This window comes from Symphalangus syndactylus, chromosome 16 (genome assembly GCF_028878055.3).
Source record: "Symphalangus syndactylus isolate Jambi chromosome 16, NHGRI_mSymSyn1-v2.1_pri, whole genome shotgun sequence".
NCBI classification, from domain to species: domain Eukaryota; kingdom Metazoa; phylum Chordata; class Mammalia; order Primates; family Hylobatidae; genus Symphalangus; species Symphalangus syndactylus.
The window spans coordinates 16475861-16503358 of record NC_072438.2 but is presented as its reverse complement, the minus strand read 5'-3'; the positions used below and the strand labels follow the sequence as shown (position 1 = coordinate 16503358).

Below are 27498 nucleotides of genomic sequence, written 5' to 3'. Positions count from 1 at the left end.
CGGTTTTAGATCATGTTCCTTTAATCTAGGGTTTCTCAACCTTGGCACTGACTGTTGACATCAATTCTTCGTTGTGAGGGCCATCCTGTGCATTGCAGGATACTTATATAATTTCTGCCCTCTACTTACTAGATACCAGTAACACCTTCAGAGAGTGACAACCAAAAATGTCTCCAGATATTGCCAAATGTTCCCTGGCAGGCAAAATCACCCCCAGTTGAGAGCCAGTGCTTTAGTCCTTACTTATCACATTTCCGTAAAAGAAATATCATTGGTATTCTCAAGGTCTTGCAATATGAAGAACTTGAACTCTAATCTCCCATCTCCTAGTTCCCAGGCTCTTTCTGCTAGCTGTGCTTTCATCCAGTTGTTTGGCAGATGTTTATTGAGCATCTCCCTGGGGTCAGGTACAGGGGATACTGCTGGGAGCAAGGCTCCTGCTCTCATGGAGCTCACACCCTGGTGGCACGAGCTTTCAGAAGTGCAGGAAGGATTGCTTTGCACAAGTGGGTGGCCTTGAGGGTTCTCTCCAATGCACCCAGTGGGCAGTGGCAGGCGTGGCAGAGATGGTCATGAGAGCTCCCTTTTATTGGGTGTTCACTCTATGCCATTTAGTCTGTACATCCATCCTCTGAGCTGGTTATGCTTATTCCCCCCCATTTCACAGGTTAGGAAGTACAGGCCCAGAGTGGATTAAGGGCACACAGCCAAGAGGTGGCAGAGCCGGGGTTCCATAGAGACAGTGTGGCTCCAGAGCCCCAGGCTGAATCAAAATAGCCCCTGGCCATGTACATTAAATGTTGGGCAAGGAATTGTCACTCTCCCTGTAGACACCGTCTGTTGGCAAACCCAGACGTTTTCAGGTGCAAGATTATACAAATTAACATGACCACAATGCATCCTCCTTACCCCTCCTCAGACCACACAATGGCAGCAAACCCCAGCCCATTTGCTGTGGATGGAAGGTGCCCTGACTAAGGCTGCAGCAGGGTAAACAGTCAAAAGATATTTAAAGGCCAGACACGGTGGTTCACGCCTGTAATCCGAGAACTTTGGGAGGCTGAGGCAGGTGGATCATCTGAGGTCAGGAGTTTGAGACCAGACTGGCCAACATGATGAAGCCCCATCTCTAGTAAAATACAAAAATTAGCCTGGTGTGGTGGTGCCTACCTGTAATCCCAGCTACTTGGGAGGCTAAGTCAGGAGAATCACTTGAACCCGGGAGGCAGAGGTTGCAGTGAGCCAAGACCGTGCCACTGCACTCCAGCCTGGGAGACAGAGCAAGACTCTGTCTCAAAAAAAAAAAAAAAGAAAAAAAAATTAATGTTGGCTGACTTCATCTGCTTAGATGGCCTGCCTGGAGGACTCTGGCCTTGGAGGATCCCAGCAATATGATAGGTACCCTCCAGCATGGCCTGGAGCCCTCGTGAGCCAGTGCCAATGAGGCACGAGGGGTGCAATTCATCACAGGCTTCAGAATCTGATGGGCCTGGGTCAAGTCCTGGTCTTGCTGCTCATGGTGCTGTGACCCCAGTGAAGCTCCAGCCTCTCTGAGCCTCGGACTTCTCATCTGTGCCATCAAGGGGCTGAACAGATACCAATGACTTTTTGACTTTACCAAGGTCTGTGCCATCTGCAAAATGCTTTGACATTTCTCGTATCTCTTCAGCAACCCCACTAGTAAGAAAAGGAAAGGTTAGTCTTTGTATTAATCTGCAAAATGGAGAAAACCCTTTGCACTTAGTCCCTTCCCCACAAACCTCATTGCTGGGAAGTAGCAAACTTCAAAACTCTAGGCCTCCCAAAGTTAAGGCCAGCACATGTAGGTTCTGTCCAGTCTTTGAATTAAACAGTGTGGTCCAAACTTAATAGAAAAGGCAGTTAGCAGTGAAGACCACCTTCTGTGTGCTGGCCATGGGGGAGCCACCTGCACCCATTTTCTCATTCCATTCTCCTTGAGATTCTATCCGTAGGTATTTTTATTCCCGTTTCACAGTCAGCTAAACTGATTAAAACACAATTCTGACTTGAATGGTGTCTCTGAAACTCAGAAGTCTAGAGGATTTACTGCCCAATGAGGTGGAGGGGAGGGCAGAGCTTAGGCAATTGAGCAAGGCAGGGCCGGGCTTTCTGGGAACCCTGATACCGCAGAGCAAATGCCTTTCGAATGACTGGGGAGAATCAGCTCAGTGACCTGACGCAGGGGGAGGAATTCCAGCCAGAGATGAAGGTAGTCTAAAAGGCTGTGTGGATTGCAGAATCTTAATAGTGCCACAAAACTCACAATCAAGACACTACACGGGAATTAGGGCCCGGTTTAAAAAGTGTGGCCAGGCACGGCGGCTCACGCCTGTAATCCTAGCACTTTGGGGGGCTGAGGCTGGCGAATCACGAGGTCAGGAGTTCAAGACCAGCCTGGCCAACATGGTGAAACCCCTAGCTATACTAAAAATACAAAAAAAATTAGCTGGGTGTGGTGGCGTGCGCCTGTAATCCCAGCCACTCAGGAGACTGAGGCAGGAGAATCGCTTGAACCCAAGAGGCAGAGGTTGCAGTGAGCCAAGATCACGCCACTGCACTCCAGCCTGGGCGACAGTGCAAGACTCCGTCTCAAAAAAAAAAAAAAAAAAAAAAAGCATGACTGGCTTGGGAGGCTGAGGTGGGTGGATCACTTGAGGTCAGGAGGAGTTCAAAACCAATGTGGCCAACATGGTGAAACCCTGTCTTTACTAAAAATACAAAAATTAGGCGGGCTTGGTGGTGCACGCCTGTAGTTCAGCTACTCAGGAGGCAGAGGCAGAAGAATTGCTTGAACCTGGAAAGCAGAGGTTGCAGTGAGCCGAGATCACGCCACTGCACTCCAGCCTGGGCGACAGAGCAAGACTCCATCCCCCCACCCAAAAAAAAAAGCGTGACCGATTCTGACAAATCTCAGCCAATAAAAGATGTGGAAAATAAAAAAAAAGACATAGGAAATACTATCATTTTTAAGTGTATCGAAAAGCTGTTATGTGCCATGTACTGTGCTTGGTTGGCATTTTAGATATATTCACATTTGATCTACAATTAATCCTCACCACAATCTTTTTGTTTGTTTTTTAAATTTTTTTGAGCTGGAGTTTTGCTCTTGTCACCCAGGCTGGAGTGCAATGCCGCAATCTTGGCTCACTGCAACCTCTGCCTCCCAGGTTCAAGCGATTCTCCTGCCTCAGCCTCCCAAGTAGCTGGGATTACGGGCACCCGCCACCACGCCCGGCTAATTTTTGGTTTTTTTTTTTAGTAGAGATGGGGTTTTGCCAGGTTGGCCAAGCTGGTCTCGATCTCCTGACCTCAGGTGATCTGCCCACCTCTCAGCCTCCCAAAGTGCTGGGATTACAGGTGTGAGCCACTGCACCCAGCCTCACAATCTTGATTTATAAGTCTTAATGTCTGGAAAGAATAAGTCCTCCGTCTGAGGTCACTAGTAAAGTGTTTTAGCTAGAGTGGGGATTCCACACATAGGTCTGAGGGATTCTCAAGCCCATTTTCTGTTTCACTATCCCGCTTCTAATGCTCACTTTTAATTTTTTAGAAATACAGAACCTGTAATTACAATATCCAAGTGAAGTAAAGGAGCAGTACTGCTGGGAGTGTATGTAAAATACAGAATGCAAACAGTGAGGTGTTCTGAAATAAGCACACAGGGGCAATTAGTAACTTCTCTTATGGGTTCTTAAAGTTGATTTTCACTGCTTAATCCAGCTATCACACACTCTGGCTTCTGATGAAAAAGCCTTAGACTGAGAACCCTGTGTTGTGAGTTGAATTGTGTCCTCCTGAAGGATATGTTGGAGACCTGTCGCCTAGCACCTGTGAAGATGACCTGTCACCTGGCACCTGTGAAAATGACCTTATTTGGAAACAGGGTCTTTGCAGAAGTATTAAATTTATGAGTGAATATGACCTTATTTGGAAACAGGGTCTTTGCAGAAGTATTCAATTTATGAAGAGGTCACACTAGATTAGGGTAGGCACTACATCCAATGACACATAGGGAAGAAGGCCGTGTGTAGGTGCAGGGAGAGACAGAAGAGAGGCTGCCACAACCCAAGGGATGCTGCCACCAGATGCTCCCAAGCCAGTCATGCTTTTTTTTTTTTTTTTCTTTTTTTTCAGACGGAGTCTTGCACTGTCGCCCAGGCTGGAGTGCAGTGGCGTGATCTTGGCTCACTGCAACCTCCACCTCTTGGGTTCAAGCGATTCTCCTGCCTCAGTCTCCTGAGTGGCTGGGATTACAGGTGCACGCCACCACACCCAGCTAATTTTTTTTGTATACACTTAAAAATGATAGTATTTCCTATGTCTTTTTTTTTTATTTTCCACATCTTTTATTGGCTGAGATTTGTCAGAAAATCTGTTAGAAGTTGGCAGTATAGGCAAGGTTGAACCATGACTCCCATTTTACAGACTAAAGTTTGAAGCTCAGAAAGATGAAATGCCTTGCCCAAGACCACTCAGCTGGTGGAGCCTAAAGTCTAACCCAAGACTCCCCATCACAGCTGTCTGCCACATGCTGCCTTGGAAATCTGGGGAATGCAACAAACACTAGTTTGAGTGAGTGATCAAACTGACAACAGATGATGAGGGTCCATGGGAAGGAGAATCTGTGCCAAGAATTCTAAGATACTATCTCTTGTTCATGAGCAAATACTTGCAGAGCTTTTGCCAACCATTAAGCATTTGGGGAAAAGATACTAGAATTTTGATCTGAAAAGATCCCATATGAAAAAATCTATACTTTCAGCCTCAAAGGACAGCATATACATACAAATAATAGGTATTCATGAAAATAATGTTTGCAAAGGTGTTGATTCTTGAGATTGGCTGAGAAGAGCTAGAAAGAGGGTTCTACCAGCAATCAGACCTGCATTCAGTTCTGGTTCTGCCACTGGTTGGCTATGTGGCCTTAGTCAAATGACTCAATGTCTCTGAACCTAACACTTCATGCACAAAATGGGGAGAAGAAAAAATAGTAATTCTGTGTTCCCACAGAGTTATTCTGTGCAACCAATAAGACAGTGAAGGGGACACGGTTTTGTGAAAGTTATGAAAAACATAAAGAATTGTTTTTTAAATTGTATTACATACAAATATAAGATGTATGCCAAAGAACTTTGTATGTTGCAAAGCTCTATAAGGATATATCTTAACTGGTCCCATTACTTAGCCTAGAAAATTGTGGCTTTAGGAGGTTAAAGAGACAGATTGGTGTCTGTCTCAAATGACGGATTCTGTGAAACTGCTATGGCTGTGAGGACTAAGCTCTGATTGTTTGTCTTGCCTAAATTCCTATCTAAGGGGTCTGGGGAGTCTTACCCTACAAACCATAAATTCTCATCAGATGGGTTTCATTTGACCCTGTATATCGTGACTTACTTTCCAATCTGACTGTGGCATAACAAGGAAGAAAATCAAAATGTTTTACCCCAGAATATATTTCCTTCCCATACCTTGAAATTGCCGGCCGGGCGCTGTGGCTCACGCCTGTAATCCCAGCACTTTGGGAGGCCGAGGCGGGCGGATCGAGACCATCCTGGCTAACATGGTGAAACCCCGTCTCTACTAAAAATACAAAAAATTAGCCAGGCGTGGTGGCAGGCACCTGTAGTCCCAGCTACTCAGGAGACTGAGGCAGGAGAATGGCGTGAACCCGGGAGCAGAGCTTGCAGTGAGCCGAGATGGCGCCACTGCACTCCAGCCTGGGGGACGGAGCGAGACTCCATCTCAAGCCTTGCAAAGTCTCTTGTGGGAAAAATCCACATTCTGTAGAGAATCCTCTGTCCCCTTTGTGTTTTTTTGTTTGTTTGTTTGTTTGTTTTTCCTTTATTTCTAGATCCAGGAGATAGTTAACTAAGAGCCAGGCACTCTTTCAGGTCTGAGAGTAAATATTTTACAACCTGCTCTGTCTCTCTGAAGTCTGCTATCTGAGAGATTCCTCTGCACAATAAAATTTGGTCTCCACAGTCCTTTACCTTAACCTGAACATTCCTTCCCATTGATCCCAGGTCTTCAGATAAACTCAACTAATTGTCAACCAGAAAATGTTTAAATTTACCTATAGCCTGGAAGCCCCTGCTTTGAGTTGTCCTGCCTTTCTGGACCAAACCAATGTATTTCTCAAATGTATTTGATTGATGTCTCATTCCTCCCTAAAATACATAAAACCAAGCTGCGCCCTGACCACCTTGGGCACATGTTCTCAGGACCTCCTGGGACGGGCCATGGTCACTCATATTTGGCTCAGAATAACTTTCTTCAAATATTTTACAGAGTTCAACTCTTTTCATCAACAGCTGCAAAGGATGGAAATGAAAATGAAACCACTTAGGTGAAATAGGAACTTATTAGAAGACTCATATAGCCACAGGAAGGGCTTGGGTACAGTGGGACCTAAGGTAACTGGGACCCAGACCAGGAAGCTTAGGAGCACTCAATCTTTCCTTCTCCCAGCTATTCCCCTTTCTCTGCACATTGAATTCATTTTCTTCCATTATAAACCAGTCCTTTCCACACAGTGGAAGATGTGAGTGTTGAGAGCTCCAGAATCTCCTGGCTCAACCAACAAACCCAAGAAAGTGGATAAAACAGGGAGCTCAGGAAAGGCAAAAGGAGAAAGTTTTTCTGACCTCAAATTCAAGTATCCCAGGTAATCGTTCTGATTGGCCCAGCTTGGACCAGTTGCCATTCCCTGGGCCAATCAGATCTGGCCATTGGAGGAGGATTATGATTGGTGCTGCCTCGACCAGGTGCCCTCCCTTAGACCGATGGCTATGACCTAGAAGGGAAGGTCTATGAAAAGGTGGCAGCGCCTGTTTAAACCCAGTGTTAGAAAGACAAAATAATGGCAGTCCACTCTACTCGGAAAATAAAGATGCTAGTGTAGGGTTCATGGTGTCCAGGAGATGAAACAATCGAGAGCGACAGATGCTGAGGGCTGGACAAAGTAATAGAGAGAAGGCAGGTGGTCTCCTCACCTGGCCCCTCTGCTCCCAGCTCTGGGCAGGTGGAACACAGTAACTAGAGATGGATGGGGATGTCGGGAAGGAGAACTTGCAGGGAGGGCCAGCTGCTCAGGCATGGAGGTAGCAGTCCCACAGTGGACAACTAACTCATGTAAAATACAGAATACAAGCAGTGAGATGTTCTGAAATAAGCACACAGGGGCAACTAGTAACTTTCCTATGGGTCCTTAAAGTTGATTTTCACTGCTTAATCTAGCCGTTAGCACACACCCTGGCTTCTTATGAAAAAGCCTTAGACTGCCTGAGACCCCTGTGTTGAATTGAATTGTGTCCTCTCAAATGGCTTAAAACCCTCAAATGCCTCATTTTCTGTCTAGAGACACAGTCTAGAGGTCCTGATGGGAGCTCTGGCTCAGAATGGCTCAGAGTCCATTATTCACCACCCACCAGCATCTGGATCCCCAGATCCCCTCTCTGAGCCCATAACCAGGTACAAACGCAGTTTCAGTGACTTAACAACAACCAAGTGTGTTCCTTGTCCACGCTGTATGTCCATGGCAGGTCAGCAGTAGGAGTGCAGCTCCTATATCTTCCTGCTGCTTCTCACTCCCCTCCGTATGGCAGTGATCGTGACAGATGGAAGAGCCCTCTGGAGAGTTTTGCCATTGGGAATTACACACTCCAGCCTGATGGTAGCACGCAGCACTTCCATTAATGCTCACTGGCCGGAACTAGTCATATGGCCTTACTTAACACCAAGGGAGCCCAGAACTTCAATCTTGCCGTGTGCTGGGAACGGGCCAGTGTGTGTGGTCAGGCCCCCAGTGCAGGTCCTTCCAGTGCCCCCACCCACACCATGGAGGACCCAGCAAACCTCACCCTTAAGCCAGCTGAGGCAGAAAAGCTCAGCCTCACCTCTGAGTCTAGGGAGAAATCAACTGGTACCAGTGCCCAGAATGGGGCCGTGGAAAGAATGCTTAGCTAGGAAGAGGGGAAGAGCAGAGTTCTGCATTTGAACTCTCGACTCCCCTCTGAAAAGCCGTGGGACCTACTACCAGTCGCCCATCCATTCTCACCCTAAAAATGGGCCTGGTTCAGTTTTCTCCCAAAGGATGGGATGTAGGTTTTAAATGAGAAGTTGTGGAATGAAGAAACACTCAACAAATAGGGAAAATCAATCCCCCATGACTCAGAAACCAGAGACTGCTGCCCTTCAGTTCTGCCAGAGCCGTCTCATTTGCAAAGGGGCGGAGAGAGGGAGAGGAGAAGATGGTAAGAGAATCCCTTGCGTTTTGCATTGTCGGCATTTAGCACCCAGGGTTTGGCTGAATCCAGCCAAAGACTCCCTCAAATGTGTTTTGCTTCAGGCAACAGCTGATAAGACTGGCAGAACTTTAATGCTTCTGGCCAAAGGCTGTTATTGAATTCGTGAGATCAGAATTGCCTACAAGGTTATCTCCCAATAACTGTTGAGGTTTAAAAGTGGAACCGCCAGGTATACTGAGTTTTTACTTAGAAAAGAGAAATCTCTGGGAGACTGGAAAGATGTTGTGTTAGAGTCCCAGAGAAAACACTCAAAGGATAATTTACTTACAAAGAATCGTTTGCCTGGAGTGGGTACAGAGACACCACAGTGGCTCTGCAGTACCCTGGGGCTCCATAGAAGCCAAGGTGTTACTCCCTGGAGGCTGGAGGAGATGAGGGGATGGAGACCCTCAATCAAGGGGCTGCCTTGACTGGAGCAGTGACCTCCAATGTTCCCAGCAACTCCAGGCGGCAGTGCAGGGAGGAAGCTAGGGAACCAGTGCCCACACTTGGCACCCCTTGCTCTCTCTGACTTCTGCTGGGGCTTCCCATTGGCCATGCCCAGCTGGAAGCCCACAGGCATGGGCACCTAGGCTATGGCTCCTCCAAGTCAGACTCCCAGGCTGACAAGAGGTGGAGGTGGTACAAAATGGATCCAGGGGGAGGCAGGAGACAGTTAGTCCCGGGGAGTTCTTTTTTCTTTTTCTTTGTTCTTTTTTTTGTTTTGTTTTGTTTTGTTTTGTTGTTTTGTTTTTAAGATGGAGTCCTGTTCTGTCACCCAGTCTGGAGTGAAGTGGCATGATCTCGGCTCACTGCAACCTCCGCCTCCCGGGCTTAAGCAATTCTCCCGCCTTAGCCTACCAAGTAGCTGGGATTACAGGCACCCACCACCACGCCCGGCTAATTTTGTATTTTTAGTAGAGGCAGGGTTTCACCATGTTGGTCAGGCTGGTCTCAAATTCCCGACCTCAGGTGACCCACCCGCCTCAGCCTCCCAAAGTGCTGGGATTACAGGTGTGAGCCACCACGCCCAGCCTAGTCTAGGGGACTTCTAAGAATTGGAGGAATATCCCATGAGAAAGAAACTGGAATCATCCAAATATTTAATAGTTCCAGAAAGCAGACCTCAGGCCAGTGGAGGTGGAGTGGAGATGGAGCTCTCGGGCAGCAGATTTCTCCATTTCAATTCTATGTGAAGGAAAAGTTTCTCAGGACTTCAGCTCTTCCCAGATGGGATGGGCTGCCTTGGGAGGGTGGGAGCAGGGCTTGGGTAAGACTGGCTGGGTCTCTGCCAGGGATTCTAGAGCAGGGATTCTTGCAGTGTATGCACAATGGAACTGAATAACTTTTGCGTTTTTCTCTTTCAATATCCACCCTCCATTTCCAACTCGATTACCATTATTCAATTTGGTATGTGTCCTCCCACAGCTTTCCAGTCATTTCAACTCTGTGTTTGCGGTTTTTTGGGGTTTTGTTTCGGGGCGATTCTTTTTTAACTACAGAGAGGCAGGATATGTAAATGGCTAAAAGCACACACTCCGGAACCAGACTGCCTGGGTACAAATCCTGATTTTAGCTTTGTGGCCTTAGACCTCAAACTAGTGCCTCAGCTTTCTAATTGTAAAATGGGGTATTAATATGTACTTCATAGGATTGTCTTAAGAACAAATGGCACACATCTTAAGCATTTAACAGCCTCAGTGACAGCACTACCCAATGTTTGCTAGTAATATTAATTATGTACAAAGTTATCAGACCGATATAGTGCCATTCAATTAAGTATTGTGTCAAATATTATCTTCTTTTCATTTTTTAAATCAACACACACTGTTGACAGAAAGAGTCAAACTCTGTAAAATATTTGAAGAGGTTTATTCTGAGCCATATATGAGTGACCATGGCCCATGACACAGCCCTCAGGAGGTCCTGAGAACATATATGTGCCCAAGGTGGTCGGGGTACAGCTTGGTTTTAAACATTTTAGGGAGGAATGAGACATCAATCAAATACATTTAAGAAATACATTGGTTTGGTTCAGAAAGGCAGGACAACTCAAAGCAGGGTTGGTGGGGGAGCTTTCAGGCTATAGGTAAATTTAAACATTTTCTGGTTAACAATTAGTTGAGTTTATCTGAAAACTTGGGATCAAAGGAAAAGAACGTTTAGGTTAAGATAAAGGATTGTGGAGACCACGTTTTTTTCTTTTATTATACTTTAAGTTTTAGAGTACCTGTGCACAATGTGCAGGTTAGTTACGTATGTATACATGTGCCATGTTGGTGTGCTGCACCCGTTAACTTGTCATTTAACATTAGGTATATCTCCTAATGCTATCCCTCCCACCTCCATCCACTCCACGACAGGCCCCGGTGTGTGATGTTCCCCTTCCTGTGTCCATGTGTTCTCATTGTTCAACTCCCACCTATGAGTAAGAACACGCGGTGTTTGGTTTTTTGTCCTTGTGATAGTTTGCTGAGAATGATGGTTTCCAGCTTCATCCATGTCCCTACGAAGGACATGAACTCATCATTTTTTATGGCTGCATAGTATTCCATGGTGTATATGTGCCACATTCCCTTAATCTAGTCTATCATTGTTGGACATTTGGCTTGGGTCCAAGTCTTTGCTATTGTGAATAGTGCCATAATAAACATATGTGTGCATGTGTCTTTAAAGCAGCATGATTTATAATCCTTTGGGCGTATACCCAGTAATGGAATGGCTGGGTCAAACGGTATTTCTAGTTCTAGATCCCTGAGGAATCGCCACACTGACTTCCACAATGGTTGAACTAGTTTACAGTCCCACCAACAGTGTAAAAGTGTTCCTATTTCTCCACATCCTCTCCAGCACCTGTTGTTTCCTGACTTTTTAATGATGGCCATTCTAACTGGTGTGAGATGGTATCTCATTGTGGTTTTGATTTGCCTTTCTCTGATGGCCAGTGATGATGAGCATTTTTTCATGTGTCTTTTGGCTGCATAAATGTCTTCTTTTGAGAAGTGTCTGTTCATATCCTTTGCCCACTTTTTGATGGAGTTGTTTTTTTCTTGTAAATTTATTTGAGTTCATTGTAGATTCTGGATATTAGCCCTTTGTCAGATGAGTAGATTGCAAAAATTTTCTCCCATTCTGTAAGTTGCCTGTTCACTCTGATGGTAGTTTCTTTTGCTGTGCAGAAGCTCTTTAGTTTAATTAGATCCCATTTGTCAATTTTGGCTTTTGTGGCCATTGCTTTTGGTGTTTTAGACATGAAGTCCTTGCCCATGCCTATGTCCTGAATGGTATTGCCTAGGTTTTCTTCTAGGGTTTTTATGGTTTTAGGTCTAACATGTAAGTCTTTAATCCATCTTGAATTAATTTTTGTATAAGGTGTAAGGAAGAGATCCAGTTTCAGCTTTCTACATATGGCTAGCCAGTTTTCCCAGCACCATTTATTAAATAGGGAATCCTTTCCCCATTGCTTGTTTTTGTCAGGTTTGTCAAAGATTCAGATGGTTGTAGATATGTGGCATTATTTCTGAGGGCTCTGTTCTGTTCCATTGGTCTGTATCTCTGTTTTGGTACCAGTACCATGCTGTTTTGGTTACTGTAGCCTTGTAGTATAGTTTGAAGTCAGGTAGCGTGATGCCTCCAGCTTTGTTCTTTTGGCTTAAGATTGACTTGGCAATGCAGGCTCTTTTTTGGTTCCATATGAACTTTAAAGTAGTCTTTTGCAATTCTGTGAAGAAAGTCATTGGTAGCTTGATGGGGGTGGCATTGAATCTATAAATGACCTTGAGCAGTATGGCCATTTTCACGATATTGATTCTTCCTATCCATTTGTTTGTGTCCTCTTTTAATTCACTGAGCAGTGGTTTGTAGTTCTCCTTGAAGAGTTCGTTCACATCCCTTGTAAGTTGGATTCCTAGATATTTTATTCTCTTTGAAGCAATTGTGAATGGGAGTTCACTCATGATTTGGCTCTCTGTCTGTTATTGGTGTATAAGAATGCTTGTGAGTTTTGCACATTGATTTTGTATCCTGAGACTTTCCTGAAGTTGCCTATCAGCTTAAGGAGATTTTGGGCTGAGATGATGGGGTTTTCTAGATATACAATCATGTCATCTGCAAACAGGAACAATTTGACTTCCTCTTTTCCTAATTGAATACCCTTTATTTCCTTCTCCTGCCTGACTGCCCTGGCCAGAACTTCCAACACTATGTTGAATAGGAGTGGTGAGAGAGGGCATCCCTGTCTTGTGCCAGTTTTCAAAGGGAATGCTTCCAGTTTTTGCCCATTCAGTATGATATTGGCTGTGGGTTTGTCATAGATAGCTCTTATTATTTTGAGATATATCCCATCAATACCTAATTCATTGAGAGCTTTTAGCATGAAGTATTGTTGAATTTTGTCAAAGGCCTTTTCTGCATCTCTTGAGATAATCATATGGTTTTTGTCATTGGTTCTGTTTATATGCTGGATTACATTTATTGATTTGCATATGTTGAACCAGCCTTGCATCCCAGGGATGAAGCCCACTTGATCATGGTGGATAAGCTTTTTGACATGCTGCTGGATTCAGTTTGCCAGTATTGTATTGAGGATTTTTGCATCGATGTTCATCAAGGATATTGGTCTAAAAATTCTCTTTTTTTGTTATGTCTCTGCCAGGCTTTGGTATCAGGATGATGCTGGCCTGATAAAATGAGTTAGGGAGGATTCTCTCTTTTTCTATTGATTGTAATAGTTTCAGAAGGAATGGTACCAGCTCCTCCTTGTACCTCTGGTAGAATTTGGCTGTGAATCCATCTGGTCCTGGACTTTTTTTGGTGGGTAAGCTATTAATTATTGCCTCAATTTCAGAGCCTGTTATTGGTCTATTCAGAGATTCAACGTCTTCCTGGTTTAGTCTTGGGAGGGTGTATGTGTCGAGGAATTTATCCCTTTCTTCTAGATGTTCTAGTTTATTTGCGTAGAGGTGTTTGTAGTATTCTCTGATGGTAGTTTGTATTTCTGTGGGATCGGTGGTGATATCCCCTTTATCATTTTTTATTGCGTCTATCTGATTCTTCTCTCTTATTAGTCTTGCTAGTGCCCTATCAATCTTGTTGATCTTTTCAAAAAACCAGCTCCTGGATTCATTGATTTTTTGAAGGGTTTTTTGTGTCTCTATTTCCTTCAGTTCTGCCCTGATTTTAGTTATTTCTTGCCTTCTACTAGCTTTTGAATGTGTTTGCTCTTGCTTCTCTAGTTCTTTTAATTACGATGTTAGGGTGTCATTTTTAGATCTTTCCTGCTTTCTCTTGTGGGCATTTAGTGCTACAAATTTCCCTCTACACACTGCTTTGAACGTGTCCCAGAGATTCTGGTATGTTGTGTCTTTGTTCTCATTAGTTTCAAAGAACATCTTTATTTCTGCCTTCATTTGGTTATGCACCCAGTAGTCATTCAGTAGCAGGTTGTTCAGTTTCCATGTAGTTGAGCAGTTTTGAGTGAGTTTCTTAATCCTGAGTTCTAGTTTGATTGCACTGTGGTCTGAGAGACAGTTTGTTATAATTTCTGTTCTTTTACATTTGCTGAGGAGAGCTTTACTTCCAACTATGTGGTCGATTTTGGAATAGGTGTGGTGTGGTGCTGAAAAAAATGTATATTCTGTTGATTTGGGGTGGACAGTTCTGTAGATGTCTATTAGGTCCACTTGGTGCAGAGCTGAGTTCAATTCCTGGGTATCCTTGTTAACTTTCTGTCTCGTTGATCTGTCTAATGTTGACAGTGGGGTGTTAAAGTTTCCCATTATTATTGTGTGGGAGTCTAAGTCTCTTTGTAGGTCACTCAGGACTTGCTTTATGAATCTGGGTGCTCCTGTATTGGGTGCATATATATTTAGGATAGTTAGCTCTTCTTGTTGAATTGATCCCTTTACCATTATATAATGGCCTTCTTTGTCTCTTTTGATCTTTGTTGGTTTAAAGTCTATTTTATCAGAGACTAGGATTGCAACCCCTGCCTTTTTTTGTTTTCCATTTGCTTGGTAGATCTTCCTCCATCCTTTTATTTTGAGCCTATGTGTGTCTCTGCATGTGAGATGGGTTTCCTGAATACAGCACACTGATGGGTCTTGACTCTTTATCCAATTTGCCAGTCTGTGTCTTTTAATTGGAGCATTTAGTCCATTTACATTTAAAGCTAATATTGTTATGTGTGAATTTGATCCTGTCATTATGATGTTAGCTGGTTATTTTGCTCGTTAGTTGATGCAGTTTCTTCCTAGCCTTGATGGTCTTTACAATTTGGCATGATTTTGCAGTGGCTGGTACCGGTTGTTCCTTTCCATGTTTAGTGCTTCCTTCAGGAGCTCTTTTAGGGCAGGCCTGGTGGTGACAAAATCTCTCAGCATTTGCTTGTCTGTAAAGTATTTTATTTCTCCTTCACTTATGAAGTTTAGTTTGGCTGGATATGAAATTCTGGGTTGAAAATTCTTTAAGAATGTTGAATATTGGCCCCCACTCTCTTCTGGCTTGTAGAGTTTCTGCCAAGAGATCCGCTGTTAGTCTGATGGGCTTCCCTTTGTGGGTAACCCGACCTTTCTCTCCAACTGCCCTTAACATTTTTTCCTTCATTTCAACTTTGGTGAATCTGACAATTATGTGTCTTGGAGTTGCTCTTCTGGAGGAGTATCTTTGTTGCATTCTCTGTACTTCCTGAATCTGAATGTTGGCCTGGCTTGCTAGATTGGGGAAGTTCTCCTGGATAATATCCTGCGGAGTGTTTTCCAACTTGGTTCCATTCTCCCCGTCACTTTCAGGTACACCAATCAGACGTAGATTTGGTCTTTTCACATAGTCCCTTATCTCTTGGAGGCTTTGTTCGTTTCTTTTTATTCTTTTTTCTCTAGACTTCCCTTTTCCCTTCATTTCATTCATTTCATCTTCCATCACTGATACCCTTTCTTCCAGTTGATCGCATCAGCTCCTAAGGCTTCTGCATTCTTCACGTAGTTCTTGAGCCTTGGCTTTCAGCTCCATCAGCTCCTTTAAGCACTTCTCTGTATTGGTTATTCTAGTTATACATTCGTCTAATTCTTTTTCAAAGTTTTTTTTTTTTTTTTTTTTTTTTTTTTTTTTTTTTTTGAGGCGGAGTCTCGCTCTGTCGCCCAGGCTGGAGTGCAGTGGCGCAATCTCGGCTCACTGCAAGCTCCGCCTCCCGGGTTCACGCCATTCTCCTGCCTCAGCCTCTCCGAGTAGCTGGGAATACAGGCGCCCGCCACCACGCCCGGCTAATTTTTTGTATTTTTTTTAGTGGAGACGGGGTTTCACTGTGGTCTCGATCTCCTGACCTCGTGATCCGCCCGCCTCGGCCTCCCAAAGTGCTGGGATTACAAGCGTGAGCCACCGCGCCCGGCCCTTTTTCAAAGTTTTTAACTTCTTTGCCTTTGGCTTGAATTTCCTCCTGTAGCTCGGAGTAGTTTGATCGTCTGAAGCCTTATTCTCTCAACTCGTCAAAGTCATTCTCCGTCCAGGTTTGTTCCGTTGCTGGTGAGGAACTGCGTTCCTTTGGAGGAGGAGAGGTGCTCTGCTTTTTAGAGTTTCCAGTTTTTCTGCTCTGTTTTTTCCCCATCTTTGTGGTTTTATCTACTTTTGGTCTTTGATGATGGTGATGTACAGATGGGTTTTTGGTGTCCTTTCTGTTTGTCACTTTTCCTTCTAACAGACAGGACCCTCAGCTGCAGGCCTGTTGGAGTTTGCTAGAGGTCCACTCCAGACCCTGTTTGCCTGGGTGTCAGCAGTGGTGGCTGCAGAACAGCAGATTTTTTGTGAACCATGAATGCTGCTGCCTGATCGTTCCTCTGGAAGTTTTGTCTCAGAGGAGTACCCAGCCGTGTGAGGTGTCAGTCTTCCTCTACTGGGGGGCACCTCCCAGTTAGGCTGCTCGGGGGTCAGGGACCCACTTGAGGAGGCAGTCTGCCTGTTCTCAGATCTCCAGCTGCGTGCTGGGAGAACCACTACTCTCTTCAGAGCTGTCAGACAGGGACATTTAAGTCTGCAGAGGTTACTGCTGTCTTTTTGTTTGTCTGTGCCCTGCCCCCAGAGGTGGAGCCTACAGAGGCAGGCAGGCCTCCTTGAGCTGTGGTGGGCTCCACCCAGTTCGAGCTTCCAGGCTGCTTTGTTTACCTAATCAAGCCTGAGCAATGGTGGGCGCCCCTCCCCCAGCCTGGCTGTGGCCTTGCAGTTTAATCTCAGACTGCTGTGCTAGTTAGCAATCAGCGAGACTCGGTGGGCATAGGACCCTCCAAGCCAGATGCGGGATATAATCTCCTGGTGTGCCGTTTGTTAAGCCCACTGGAAAAGCGCAGTATTAGGGTGGGAGTGACCCGATTTTCCAGGTGCCATCTGTCACCCCTTTCTTTGACTAGGAAAGGGAACTCCCTGACCCCTTGTACTTCCCGAGTGAGGCAATGCCTCGCCCTGCTTCAGCTCGCGCACAGTGCGCTGCACCCACTGTCCTGCACCCAGTGTCTAGTGAGATGAACCCGGTACCTCAGATGGAAATGCAGAAATCACCCGTCTCCTGCATCGCTCACACTGGGAGCTGTAGACCGGAGCTGTTCCTATTTGGCCATCTTGGCTCCACCGACCTATAATCCCTAGTTTTACATAAGAAAGCTGAGGCTAAGAAGATAAAGTGACTTGACTAACATAACTCAAGTAGAAAGTGTTGAGAGCCAGGATGTGAGTTGAGTTCTTCCCTGCTCTAAAAATTCTCACTGCCTCTTTAAATGTCTCCATTCCGTTCTTGCTGCCACCATCCACATGCAGTGACAGCTGCGGTACAGTGAATGAACTTTAACTTGAAGGTCAGAAACAGAGGGATATTGACATCTTCCAACATGTGAAAGGTGACCAAGTGGCCAACTGCTAGGAAATGCAATCTTTGGAATCATCCCTCTCAAGATAGTTTGTAATAGGATATTTTGTAAGTCTGTGTTTAACTGTTTGTGAAGGGCGACAGGCTAGTCAGAGACAACACCGGTGGCAGCCAAGAGATCTCTATTGGAGAGGTAGCGGTCAGGTCGCGCGGGGGAGAGAGAGAGCTGCTGGGGCTGAGTATTTATGTCCTTTAGGGTGATGTGGTAATTGGTGATTGGTCAGAGGGCGGGACCTCGGGGCTAGCAGGAGGTGTTTCCTTTGATTGGGTGCTTATTTGGCAGGCTGTGCTTGGTGGGTTTAGGGGGCGCCAAGTGGAGGGGGAAGAACCTGGAACCAATGCCTAAGATGGCATCTTTGATTCCTCCAATATTCCTCCCTTTTTATTGGTTTAAAATGGAAAGTGGGCATTGTCGTCTTTCTGGCTGCTTCCTGCTGAGAAGGGGCGTTGTGAGGGGGAAAGTGGAAGGGAGTTTGGCTTGGGAGGGTTGGGGTATAGTAGGAGTATGATTCCGAGCAGTAGGGATAAAATTTCTTGGGGTGTGCCTTGTAGGTAGAGGTCGCTGAGTGCGGTGAGCCACCTTAGAGGTAAGGTTGGATCATCGATGAGCCAGCTGTCGGTGTGGAGATTGGTTAGGAACTGATGGAACTGGTTAGTGTCCATCTTTAATAGCCTGGGGGTGGGCTATGGAGCTGTAGGAAAATAAAATGACAGTTTAATTTAGGGTGTGGGTTGTAGGAGGCTTTAAGCAGACATACCCTTGTAGAGGCAACTTGTGACGGCGAGCTGTTGATGGACGGGGTGTCAGCACTCTGTGAGGTTTTCTCTAGAGCCAGTTGTGTCTTCACACGTTGCTAGAAGTTGGTAGTTTCTAAGGAGAAGCTGGTTAAACGTTTGGTTAAATATTGAACCTAGTAAGGCAAGGGAGTAGAGCACAGCACGCTAGGGCCCCCAGTAATGGGCCTAGGAAGGAAAGAAGCCAAGCCATGAGAGGGGGTTTAAGAGTGTCCCAGAGGGAGGAACATGCATGGTGGGGGGACTTTAGGCTTCTGGAATGGGCGGAAGGGATGGCACTTTGGAAATGCAGAGTTTGAGAGGGCTGTGAGGTATGGGTGTGCAAGTGTATTTTGTGGAATGTGAGGAGGCGGCTAGACTTCTTGTTTGATCCGGGTTCATGGCTGGTTTTAACCTGGAAATGTGAAGCCAAGGAGTTAGATGCCCTGGTGATTCTTGGAGCTTAGTGGCAGTAGGGGTACAAAGCACAATTTGGAGGGCCCCTTTCCACTTTGGGGTTAGTGGGGCTACTTGTGTGTGGCTTGGTAGAGAGTAGAAAACCCATTCTCCTGGCTTGAGGGGAAATGGAGGTTGTGGGTTGGTGGCATCGGGAAGGAGGCAGTCTTGCCTTTTCCATAGCTCACCACGGATGAAGGACAGGAGGGGGTAGCTGATGCCTGCTGGGACTATTTTTGAAGTGGGCTCAATGCCAGGTGGGAGTGCCGGGCAACCATACATGATTTCAAAAGGGGACATAAGGGAAGGCTTTTTTGGCAGAACTCGGAGTCGGAACAAAGCTGTAGGCAATAGCTTAACCCAGTCTAGATGTAATTCTAAGGAGAGTTTGGTAAGGGTCTCTTTGAGTGTGCGATTCGTTCGTTCAACTTTCCTGAGGACTGGGGGTGATATGGGATATGGAAGTGCCAGGGGATATTAAGTGTAGTTGTTATGTCTTGTGAAATGTGGGAAGTGAATTTAGGGCTGTTGTCAGTTTGGAGAGAGGTTGGGATTCCGAATCTTGGGATAATTTCTGATAAAAGGATAGAGGCAACTGTGCTGGCTCTTTTGTTTGTGGTTGGGAATGCTTCAGCCCACCCAGAAAAGGTATCTACGAGGACTAAGAGATAGCTAAGTTTTTTTACGGGGGGCATATGAGTGAAATCTAGTTGCCAATCACTTCCCGGAATATGTCCTCTGGATTGGTGAGTTGGGAAAGGTCCCGGCCTTAGTGGGGTTTGTGGGTTTGTACGTTGACAAATGGAGCAGGTAGATGTGAGCTGTTGGAGGAACAGTAGATCTGAAGAATCGAGGGTGAAGAAGGAGCTTAGAAATGTTTTTAATGATTGGGGGCTTCTATGGAAGATAGAGTGGAGGTATGAAAAGAGGGTGTGCTTTGGGAGGTTAGGTGGCTGTGAGTGTTGTGGAGGGTCTTGTGTGTACTGTGAAGGGTTTGGAAGTCTGTTTGTTGTTATCATGATTGTGCGGGGCAGAAACGACAGCACTGCCTGTTTTGCCTCTTGGTCAGCTTTATTATTGCCTTGTGTTATTGGGGACGAGTCGGCTTGGTGGGACTTGCAGTGGACTATTCCTATTTTGGTAGGAAGTAGAGAGGCTTGGAGAAGGCACGTGATGAAGGTAGCATTGGTGATAGATGTTCCTTTTGTTGTGAGTAGTCCTCTCTCTTTCCAAATAGCAGAGTGGGAGAGTAAGATGTGGAAAACATATTTGGAGTCTGTGTATAGTGTGAGTGAGGAGTCTGCTGCCAGTTGGAATGCTTGAGTGGCTGCTATGAGTTCAGCTTGTTGGTTGGTAGTTTGGGAGGGCAGGGGCTTTGCTTCAATGGTCTGGGTTAGGGAGACTATAGTGTACTCTGCTAGGTGCTGTCCGTTTAATGAGAAGGAGCTACCATCGGTAAACCATGTGTGATCTGGGCTATCTAAAGGTCCTTCAGAGATGTGGCTTGGACACGGTAGGAGGGACTCTAAAGTCTCGATACACTTATGTAAAGGGGGGGTTTGTGAAAGAGGTAAGAGGGTGGCGGGATTGAGGGGCACACAGGATTGGAATGAAACAGTAGGATCGTGTAGGAAAGAGACAAGTAGTGACAGGACGTGGCAGGCAGGGAGTGTTTGCAGGCTCTTGTGTGTTAGAAGTTCCTTTAGTTGGTTGGGGGAGGTGATGGTAACGTTGGCCCCAAATGTGAGTTTTTTAGATTCTACGACCAGCAAGTAGGCAGCCGCCAAGGCCTGGAGGCAAGGGGCCCACCCTCGCATGGTGGGGTCCAGTTGTTTGGACAAATATGCTATTGCAGCGAATGTGGGTCCTTGCATTTGTCCCAAGACTCCTAGGGCTAGGCCACGGTGCTTGTGGACGTATAAAACAAAAGGTTCTTCTAAATTTGGAAGGTGTAGAGCTGGAGCTCTTAACAGTGCTTGTTGAAGTGAGTGGAAAGGTCGTTGGGCTGCGGAGTCTATGGGCTCGGATGGGGCTCCTCGAGACAGGTCGTAGAGGGGTTTTGCTAGGAGGGAGTAGTTAGGGATCCATGTTCTAAAGTAGCCTGCTAGTCCTAAGCATGAGAGGATTTCTTGTTTTGTTTTGAGGATGGGGAGGTTTTTGATGAAGCTTTTGCAATCTAATGTGATGGCCTTTGAGTCTTGAGAGAGAAGGACTCCTAGATAGGTGACTTGTGTTAATGAGAGTTGGACCTTTTGAGGGGATACTCGGTAGCCTTTGTCTACGAGGAAATTGAGAAGGGAAGTAGTGTTGGCCTGGGAGACGGCTAGAGAAGGACTGCACAAAAGGAGATCATCTACATATTGCAGGAGGACGGATTGGGGAAGTCTCAGTGTTTTTAGGTCTGAAGCTAGGGTTTGGCCAAAAATGTGAGGGCTATCTCTGAACCCTTGGGGAAGAACGGTCCATGTCAGTTGTTGTGACTGTTTGGTGTCTGGGTCAGTCCAGGTGAAAGCAAAGAGATCTTGTGATTGGGGGGAGAGAGGAATGGTGAAGAAAGCATCCTTGAGATCAACTAATGAGAAGTGTGTGGCGCTTGGAGGAATTGAGGACAAGAGAGTATAGGGGTTGGGGACTAGGGGGTGAATGGGTTTAACGGCTTCATTAATGAGCCTGAGGTCCTGAACGAGGTGGAATGTGCCATTGGATTTTTTTACTGCAAGAATGGGGGTGTTGAATGGCGAGTGGGTCTAAGGAACCCCTTCCTGAGGAGATTGGAGATAACTGGTTGTAATCCCCTCAGACTAGAGGTGGGGAGAGGATATTGGGGTTGGCTGGGAAAGTAATGTGGCTTTTTGACGAGATTTGTATGGGGGTGCATAGTGCTAACAAAGGGGTGGTAGCATCCCAAACTACAGGATTGACACCTGTTGGGAGCGAAGGTGGAGGAGGAGCAGGAGCCTGGCATATGGAATCAGCAACTAAGGCAATGAGTGAGGTGGATTTTGGGAGGGTGGCTGGATTAAAGGTGATAGAGGTTTTGAATTTAGAGAGGATAGCCCTTCCTAGTAGGGGAAGGGGGCATTGGGGCATGACTAGGAACTGGTGAGAAAATATGTGGCTGGAGAAGGTGCAGGAGAGAGGAGGGGTGGCTCTCGGACGTATGGTTTGGCCTCCAACCCCGACTATAGGAGATCCAAAAAGGGAAGTGACACCCTACAATTCCCTCAAAACCGAGAAGGTAGCTCCGGTGTCAAGGAGAAATGTGATAAGCCATCCATCTACTGTTAACGAGACCCTGGGCTCCTGAGCAGTGATGATTTGTGTCGGGAGAGGAGTCCCAAGGCCCCGTCAATCTTCGATGGCCAGACCTAGGAGGTCGGGTGTAGAGCTGGAGGCTGGCCTGGCTCCCCTTCGGGGGCCAGGGCAGTCTACGGCCCAGTGGCCAGACAGGTGGCATTTGGGGCATGGTTTGTTGGGGGGACTGGGACTTGGGCACTGCCAGGCCCAATGTCCCTCCTTTCCACATTTAAAGCAGGGACCAGAGGGCTCATGTGTGGGCCGATGACCAGACAACGCCTTGTGGCTGTGTGATTTTATTATGGGCTGAGAAGGGGCCTGGAGGGCCTGTGCTAATAATTGGTATTTTTGTTTTCTTGCCTTCTCGTCCCGGTTATGATAAACCGTGAATGCCGTTGCTAGTATCTCGGATTGGGGAGTGAAGGGGCCTCTGTCTAGCTTTTTTAATTTGTTTCCGATATCAGGGAAGCTTTGGGCAAAGAAGTGGGACATGAGGAGTTGTTGTCTACCGTTGGGGGTTTCGGGATCTATAGTGGTATATTGTTGAAGTGCCTTTGTAAGGCGGTCAAGGAAAGCGGAGGGGTTTTCATGTTTGTCCTATATTATTTCATGAAGTTTTTCAAAATTGACTGCCTTCTGAGCTGCTTTACGCAGTCCAGCTATTAGGCAAGTGGCGAAATGGTCTCGGGCTGCTGTGCCGTTTTGTGTGTTATAGTCCCAGTTGGGCTCCTGTTCTGGCACCGCCTGCTCCCCCAGTGGCAGGGCTGGGGCTGTTTGGTGGACCTCATCTGCATGAGCGCAAGCATGTTCCCAAACTCGCCTACGCTCTTCAGGAAGAAGGGTGTTAGAAAGGACTGTGTAGATGTCATGGAAGGTGAGGCTATAAGCTTGGCAAAGGTACTGAAATTCTTTGATGTATGAAGAAGAGTTAGAGGTGTAAGAACCTAAACGTTTTTCTATTTGAGATAGGTCAGCTATGGAGAAAGGGATGTGGATGCAAACGATGCCCTCTGCCCCGGCCACTTCTCTGAGGGGGGCGAGAACAGGGTGGGAAGATTTTGAGCGAGTAATGGGAGGGCTAAACGACGAGGAGAGAGCGGGCAGTGAGGAGGGTGAGGAGGCGGAAGTCGGGGGAGGGGAAGCTGTTGGGTGTTGGGGTTGGACGGAAGCCGGAAGGGTGGCGGCTGGAAGGCGGGGCGGAGGGTGGTGGTATGGCAGGGGCTCGTCGGCTGGGTCGAAGGGGGCAGAGGGAGGGGTTGGCAGTTTAAGAGCGGCAAGGAGCTGTTGGGGTTCGCAAGGGAGGCAGAGGTTAGGTCTGTCCCATAGGAGGAAGAAGCCGTGAATATATGGGATCTCTACCCATTTTCCTGTTTGCATGCAATAGTTGTTGTAGAGATCCCGAAGAAGATTAGGATTGAGAGAGCCATAAGGAGGCCATTTGTTTTGGTTGTCTAGGGGATAGGTGGGCCAATCTTGAGTACAAAACTTAATTAGGTGTTTTGGTTTGATGTCTGAGGCGAGGCCAAGGGCCGACAAATTATTTAGGAGACATTGTAGCGGGGAGTCGGCCGGCAGGGATGCAGAGCCTCCCATAATGAGAGGAAGGAATAGACGGCGATGAGCTAGGCAGGGCGCCCCCTGCTGGCTGCTTGCCACGGAGCGAGTCAGAGCCTCTGGATCGATCATCACCGAAACGGAAGGACTGAGGAGCCTCTGAGAGGCGGGAGGCCGTGGGTCCCCTGGTACCAGGATTTTAACGAGTGAAGGAGAGGAGCCCAGGCCGGAGACGCGAGGAGGAGAGGGAGAAAACTCTGTTCCCTGCAGGCCGAGGTGGAAGTGAATGAATGACAGGGGCCTACCACTGCCATAAGGGCGTCGGGCAAAATGTGTCCATCATGGGAGCAGCTAGGGTCTGGCGATTTGCCCAAGAGGTAGGCCCGGGAGGGGAAAACTTACCGAGATGAGGCCGGTGGTGGGCAAAGAGCTCCGTGAACAGGAAAATGGGTGGAAGCTGGCCAGAGGTCTAGACTGAGCCTGGGAAGGGGATCAGGGTCCCACCTAAAGGTGGGGAATCCTGATCCGAGTCACAGCACCAAAATGAAGAGCGACAGGCTAGTCAGAGATGACACCGGTGGCAGCCAAGAGATCTTTATTGGAGAGGTAGCGGTCAGGTTGCATGGGGGAGAGAGAGAGCTGCTGGGGCTGAGTATTTATGTCCTTTAGGGTGATGTGGTGATTGGTGATTGGTCAGAGGGCGGGACCTCAGGGCTAGCAGGAGGTGTTTCCTTTGATTGGGTGCTTATTTGGCAGGCTGTGCTTGGTGGGTTTAGGGGGCGCCAAGTGGAGGGGGAAGAACCCAGAACCGATGCCTAAGATGGCGTCTTTGATTTATCCAACAGTTTGGATATTTGTTTGTGGGATTATTTGATTAGTGCCTGTCTTCCCTTTTGACAGTGAGCTCCTTGAGGACAAAGAATATGACTGTTTGGCTTGCCAGAGGATCCCCTGCTCCTAGGCATGGTGGCTGGTACACTAGTGGGCATTTAATACACGTATACTGAATGAATGACACCTGGGACTCACCACCTTTACTGACTGTGAGCTTGGGCAATATAAATATATGATACATACAAAAATATAAATATGTGATCTCAAGTAAACATCACAAGGAACCACAAGATGGGAATTATTATCTCCATTCTATAGACAGAGAAATCACTATGCATTAAGTAACTCACCCAAGTGCGCCTGAGCTGTGCTTTGATCCAAGGCCCATCTGGCTCCAGTGCACAGTACCCTGGATGCCTTAATGATCAATCTTCCCAGGCAGGGGAAGGTTTGAGCTGAAGGCTCTGCAGTTGCCCTGCCTGCCCAACCCCATGCCGCACCACTAACTCAGATCTGTGCTTGTTTGCAGGCTCAGGAGGCAGCAGGGACAGGGCAGCCAGCTCTTGGACACCGACAGCCGAGCTGGAGGCCAGGCCCAAAGCAAGCTCCAGGACGGGTGCAACAACAACCTCCTCACCCACACCTGCACCCGTGGCTGCAGCAGCTAAGCCCACACTTGTTGCTGCTCAACAGGACTGCACTCGTCTCTGCCCTGCCCACCCAGAGCCCCTCTTTGTGCCCTGATGGTCCCTGTCTCACCCCTGAAAACATGAGATGCAGAAAAAGCCCTGGACTTGGAGCTGGGAAGCCTGGGTTCTGGTCCCATCTCCATGACTGACTCAGGTGTGACCTCAGACAAGTCACGCCCTCTCTGTGCCTCAGTTTTCTGCATCTACTAAAGGGGTTAAACACTTCTGCCCCACTTCAAATGACAAGATTATGGGGAGAACCCAATTAGGTAGGAAACATGAAAAACCTTTGATAGTTATAAAATCATTTTTACATGCAAAATATAACCTTAATATTTGAAGTGACCCCATTCCCCAAAGCAATCAGACCGTCATGACTTTGCAATTTGGCACATCCTAGCTTGTTAGAGGGCACTTTCGAAAAACACAGCCCTGACAGCAAAATAAAGGTCTGATATGTTGGCCCCTTCTATGGAAACAACACTGCCAAATCCTGGAGCAAAACCTGAAGTGTCTTCATGTGCATTCTCTGGCAGGCCACAGTCCTTCTGAGCTTGTAAGGGTGCAGCATGCAGACCAGCCTTGTCCCCAAGGTCTCAGCGCTGTGGTCTCACTCCTCCCCTCATTTAAGAAGACTATCCTTACCTTTTAATTTCAGCAGTCCTCACCCCCACCGTATCCCCAGTGCTGGGATGGCACACAGGTGTCCATTCAGATGAGAGTCGGGTCGCTGAGCGTTGGTTACTCCTACGGAGTGTAATCAGCACCCCATCCAACTGGCCCGAAAGCCCAGACCTGCAGCAGAACTCTCCAACTCTATCAATCAGCTTTCAGGGTTTTCTCTCTTGGGAAGGGTGTAAAATCAGCTTGTCAGTCAGCATCTTCGTACAGAGAGTACCCAATCGGTATTGGTGGGGCGGCTCCCTATTTATACATTAGGAAGCATGGGTGCTTAGAAAGTTTATTTCAGGAGGAAAAATGGGTTCACACAAAAAGCAAACTACGTTCTGATCGGCTCAGGGAGAAGCTTGCCTTTGAACTGGAAGATGCTGGGATGAGCAGGGAAAGCTTAGACTTGACTTTGGAGTCAGGTTTGTGTTCAGAATCCAGCCCTGCTGGCTACTAACCGGGAGACCTTAGGCAAAGCATGCAATCGCTCTGAATGGCAGTTTCCTCATTTTTAAACAGGGACAATAAAACTAACATTGCAGGGGAGTTATAGGGTTAAATAAGATCCTGTGTGTAACCCCAAGCATTGGATGACTCGTGGACTTTTTTGTCAGCATAATCATCATCATTATTTAGATACTTTCTTCCTTCACTCACCCGGCAGGTCAGTTTTCTGTGCAAACAAGCCTCCTGTTTGTTTAGGATTCTTCCAAATGTTCTTCCTGGAGTCTTTGATATTTGTTACATCCTGCTGAAGTTCGATTGTGTTTGTATTTTTTCATCTGACTTCCATTTTTCACTTTTTATATGATTACTCAATCCTTGGGGCTGTCCATGTCATCTCTTAGATTTCTTAAAAGACATTTTAATGTATGGTTAGGTTTCATATTTTTGTTTTTTTAAAAAGAAATAATAGTCATTGTTTTCCTCCTTTGAACTGAGGCTATTTCTGGATTGTGTGCTCCTCGTCAGTTGACTTGTTTTGCACACTTTTCTTTACTTCATGTTCCCATGAACAACCGTCCTGCTACCCACCTTCCCCAGGAAATAAGGGGCCTGCTCCTCTCCTCACTGTGACCCTGGAGGCTCTTAAATTTTTTTTATTGGGCTGAGTTCACGAATTAGGGGCAGGAGCTGGAAGTCGCCCTAGGAACACCAGATTTCCTGGTTCTGTTCAAGTTGGCATTTCTTGTTTGGAATAAACTATTTCTTGGACATTGCTTCTCACCACTTTGTTCTTAACTCAGGGTTGGGTGGGATGGGCCACGTTCCTTTTAGCGTGAAGAGACTCAAGTTTAATTAGAAACACAAAAATGGGCATGGTTGGTGGTGTGGACGCCAAGCCAATGATGGAATCACTTTGACTGGTGGTATGGACACCAAGCCACAGATGAAATCAAACTTAGCTTGGCAATTCAAGGCTCTATCTAACTTGATCACAAGCTACATGATTATTGTTACTATTTTATATTTCCTAAGGTACCATCTATTCACTAAGGAAAAAGTACAGAAAATTCTTCATCCAGAGAAAGACACTCTTTAACATTCCCTCAAATTACCACTCAAACCTTTATACAGCACACACACAGGTGCAAATGAACCACTATTTTCCTTTCCATACAGACTTGTTGATTTTCCACTTTCCTGCTTTCATTTGTCCTGTTCTCTCTACTGGGGATGCCTTTCAGCCCTCGTCTGCACATATTAAAATTGGCCTTTCTCAAAGGCCAATTCCATTTCTCCCATGATGTTTTCTGGGGCTTATGGCACCACCCACCCAAACTAGATGCCACCTCCTCCATGAACTCTCACACACACTTGCTGTCACTCACGGCTCTGCTCGCTGACAACTGCACCATCGCATTACTCTCGCCCATGCCTCACCCTCCTTACCTTCAGGCTCCCTCAAAGAAGCCGGGTCAGATTCACGTCCGTCTCCTCATCCCATCCTCCTGTCCTGACAGTGCCTGGCTCCTAAGGAGCAATCAACAAACACTCTGCTTAGGGACAA

The 27498-nt window shown here is 46.6% G+C and overlaps 1 protein-coding gene across 4 annotated transcripts in view; it reads left to right on the top strand.

Moving 5' to 3' along the window:
• Positions 1-26702, top strand: part of STK32B (serine/threonine kinase 32B) — a 440365-nt gene extending 413663 nt beyond the window's left edge. For all 4 annotated transcript variants that reach the window (XM_055245661.1, XM_055245659.1, XM_055245660.2 and 1 more), the window contains one exon: positions 24659-26702. In XM_055245661.1, the coding sequence (XP_055101636.1) occupies positions 24659-24797 (139 nt within the window). In that variant the 3' untranslated portion in view covers positions 24798-26702. The remainder of the gene's footprint in view (positions 1-24658) is intronic.
• Positions 26703-27498: the final 796 nt, after the last annotated feature.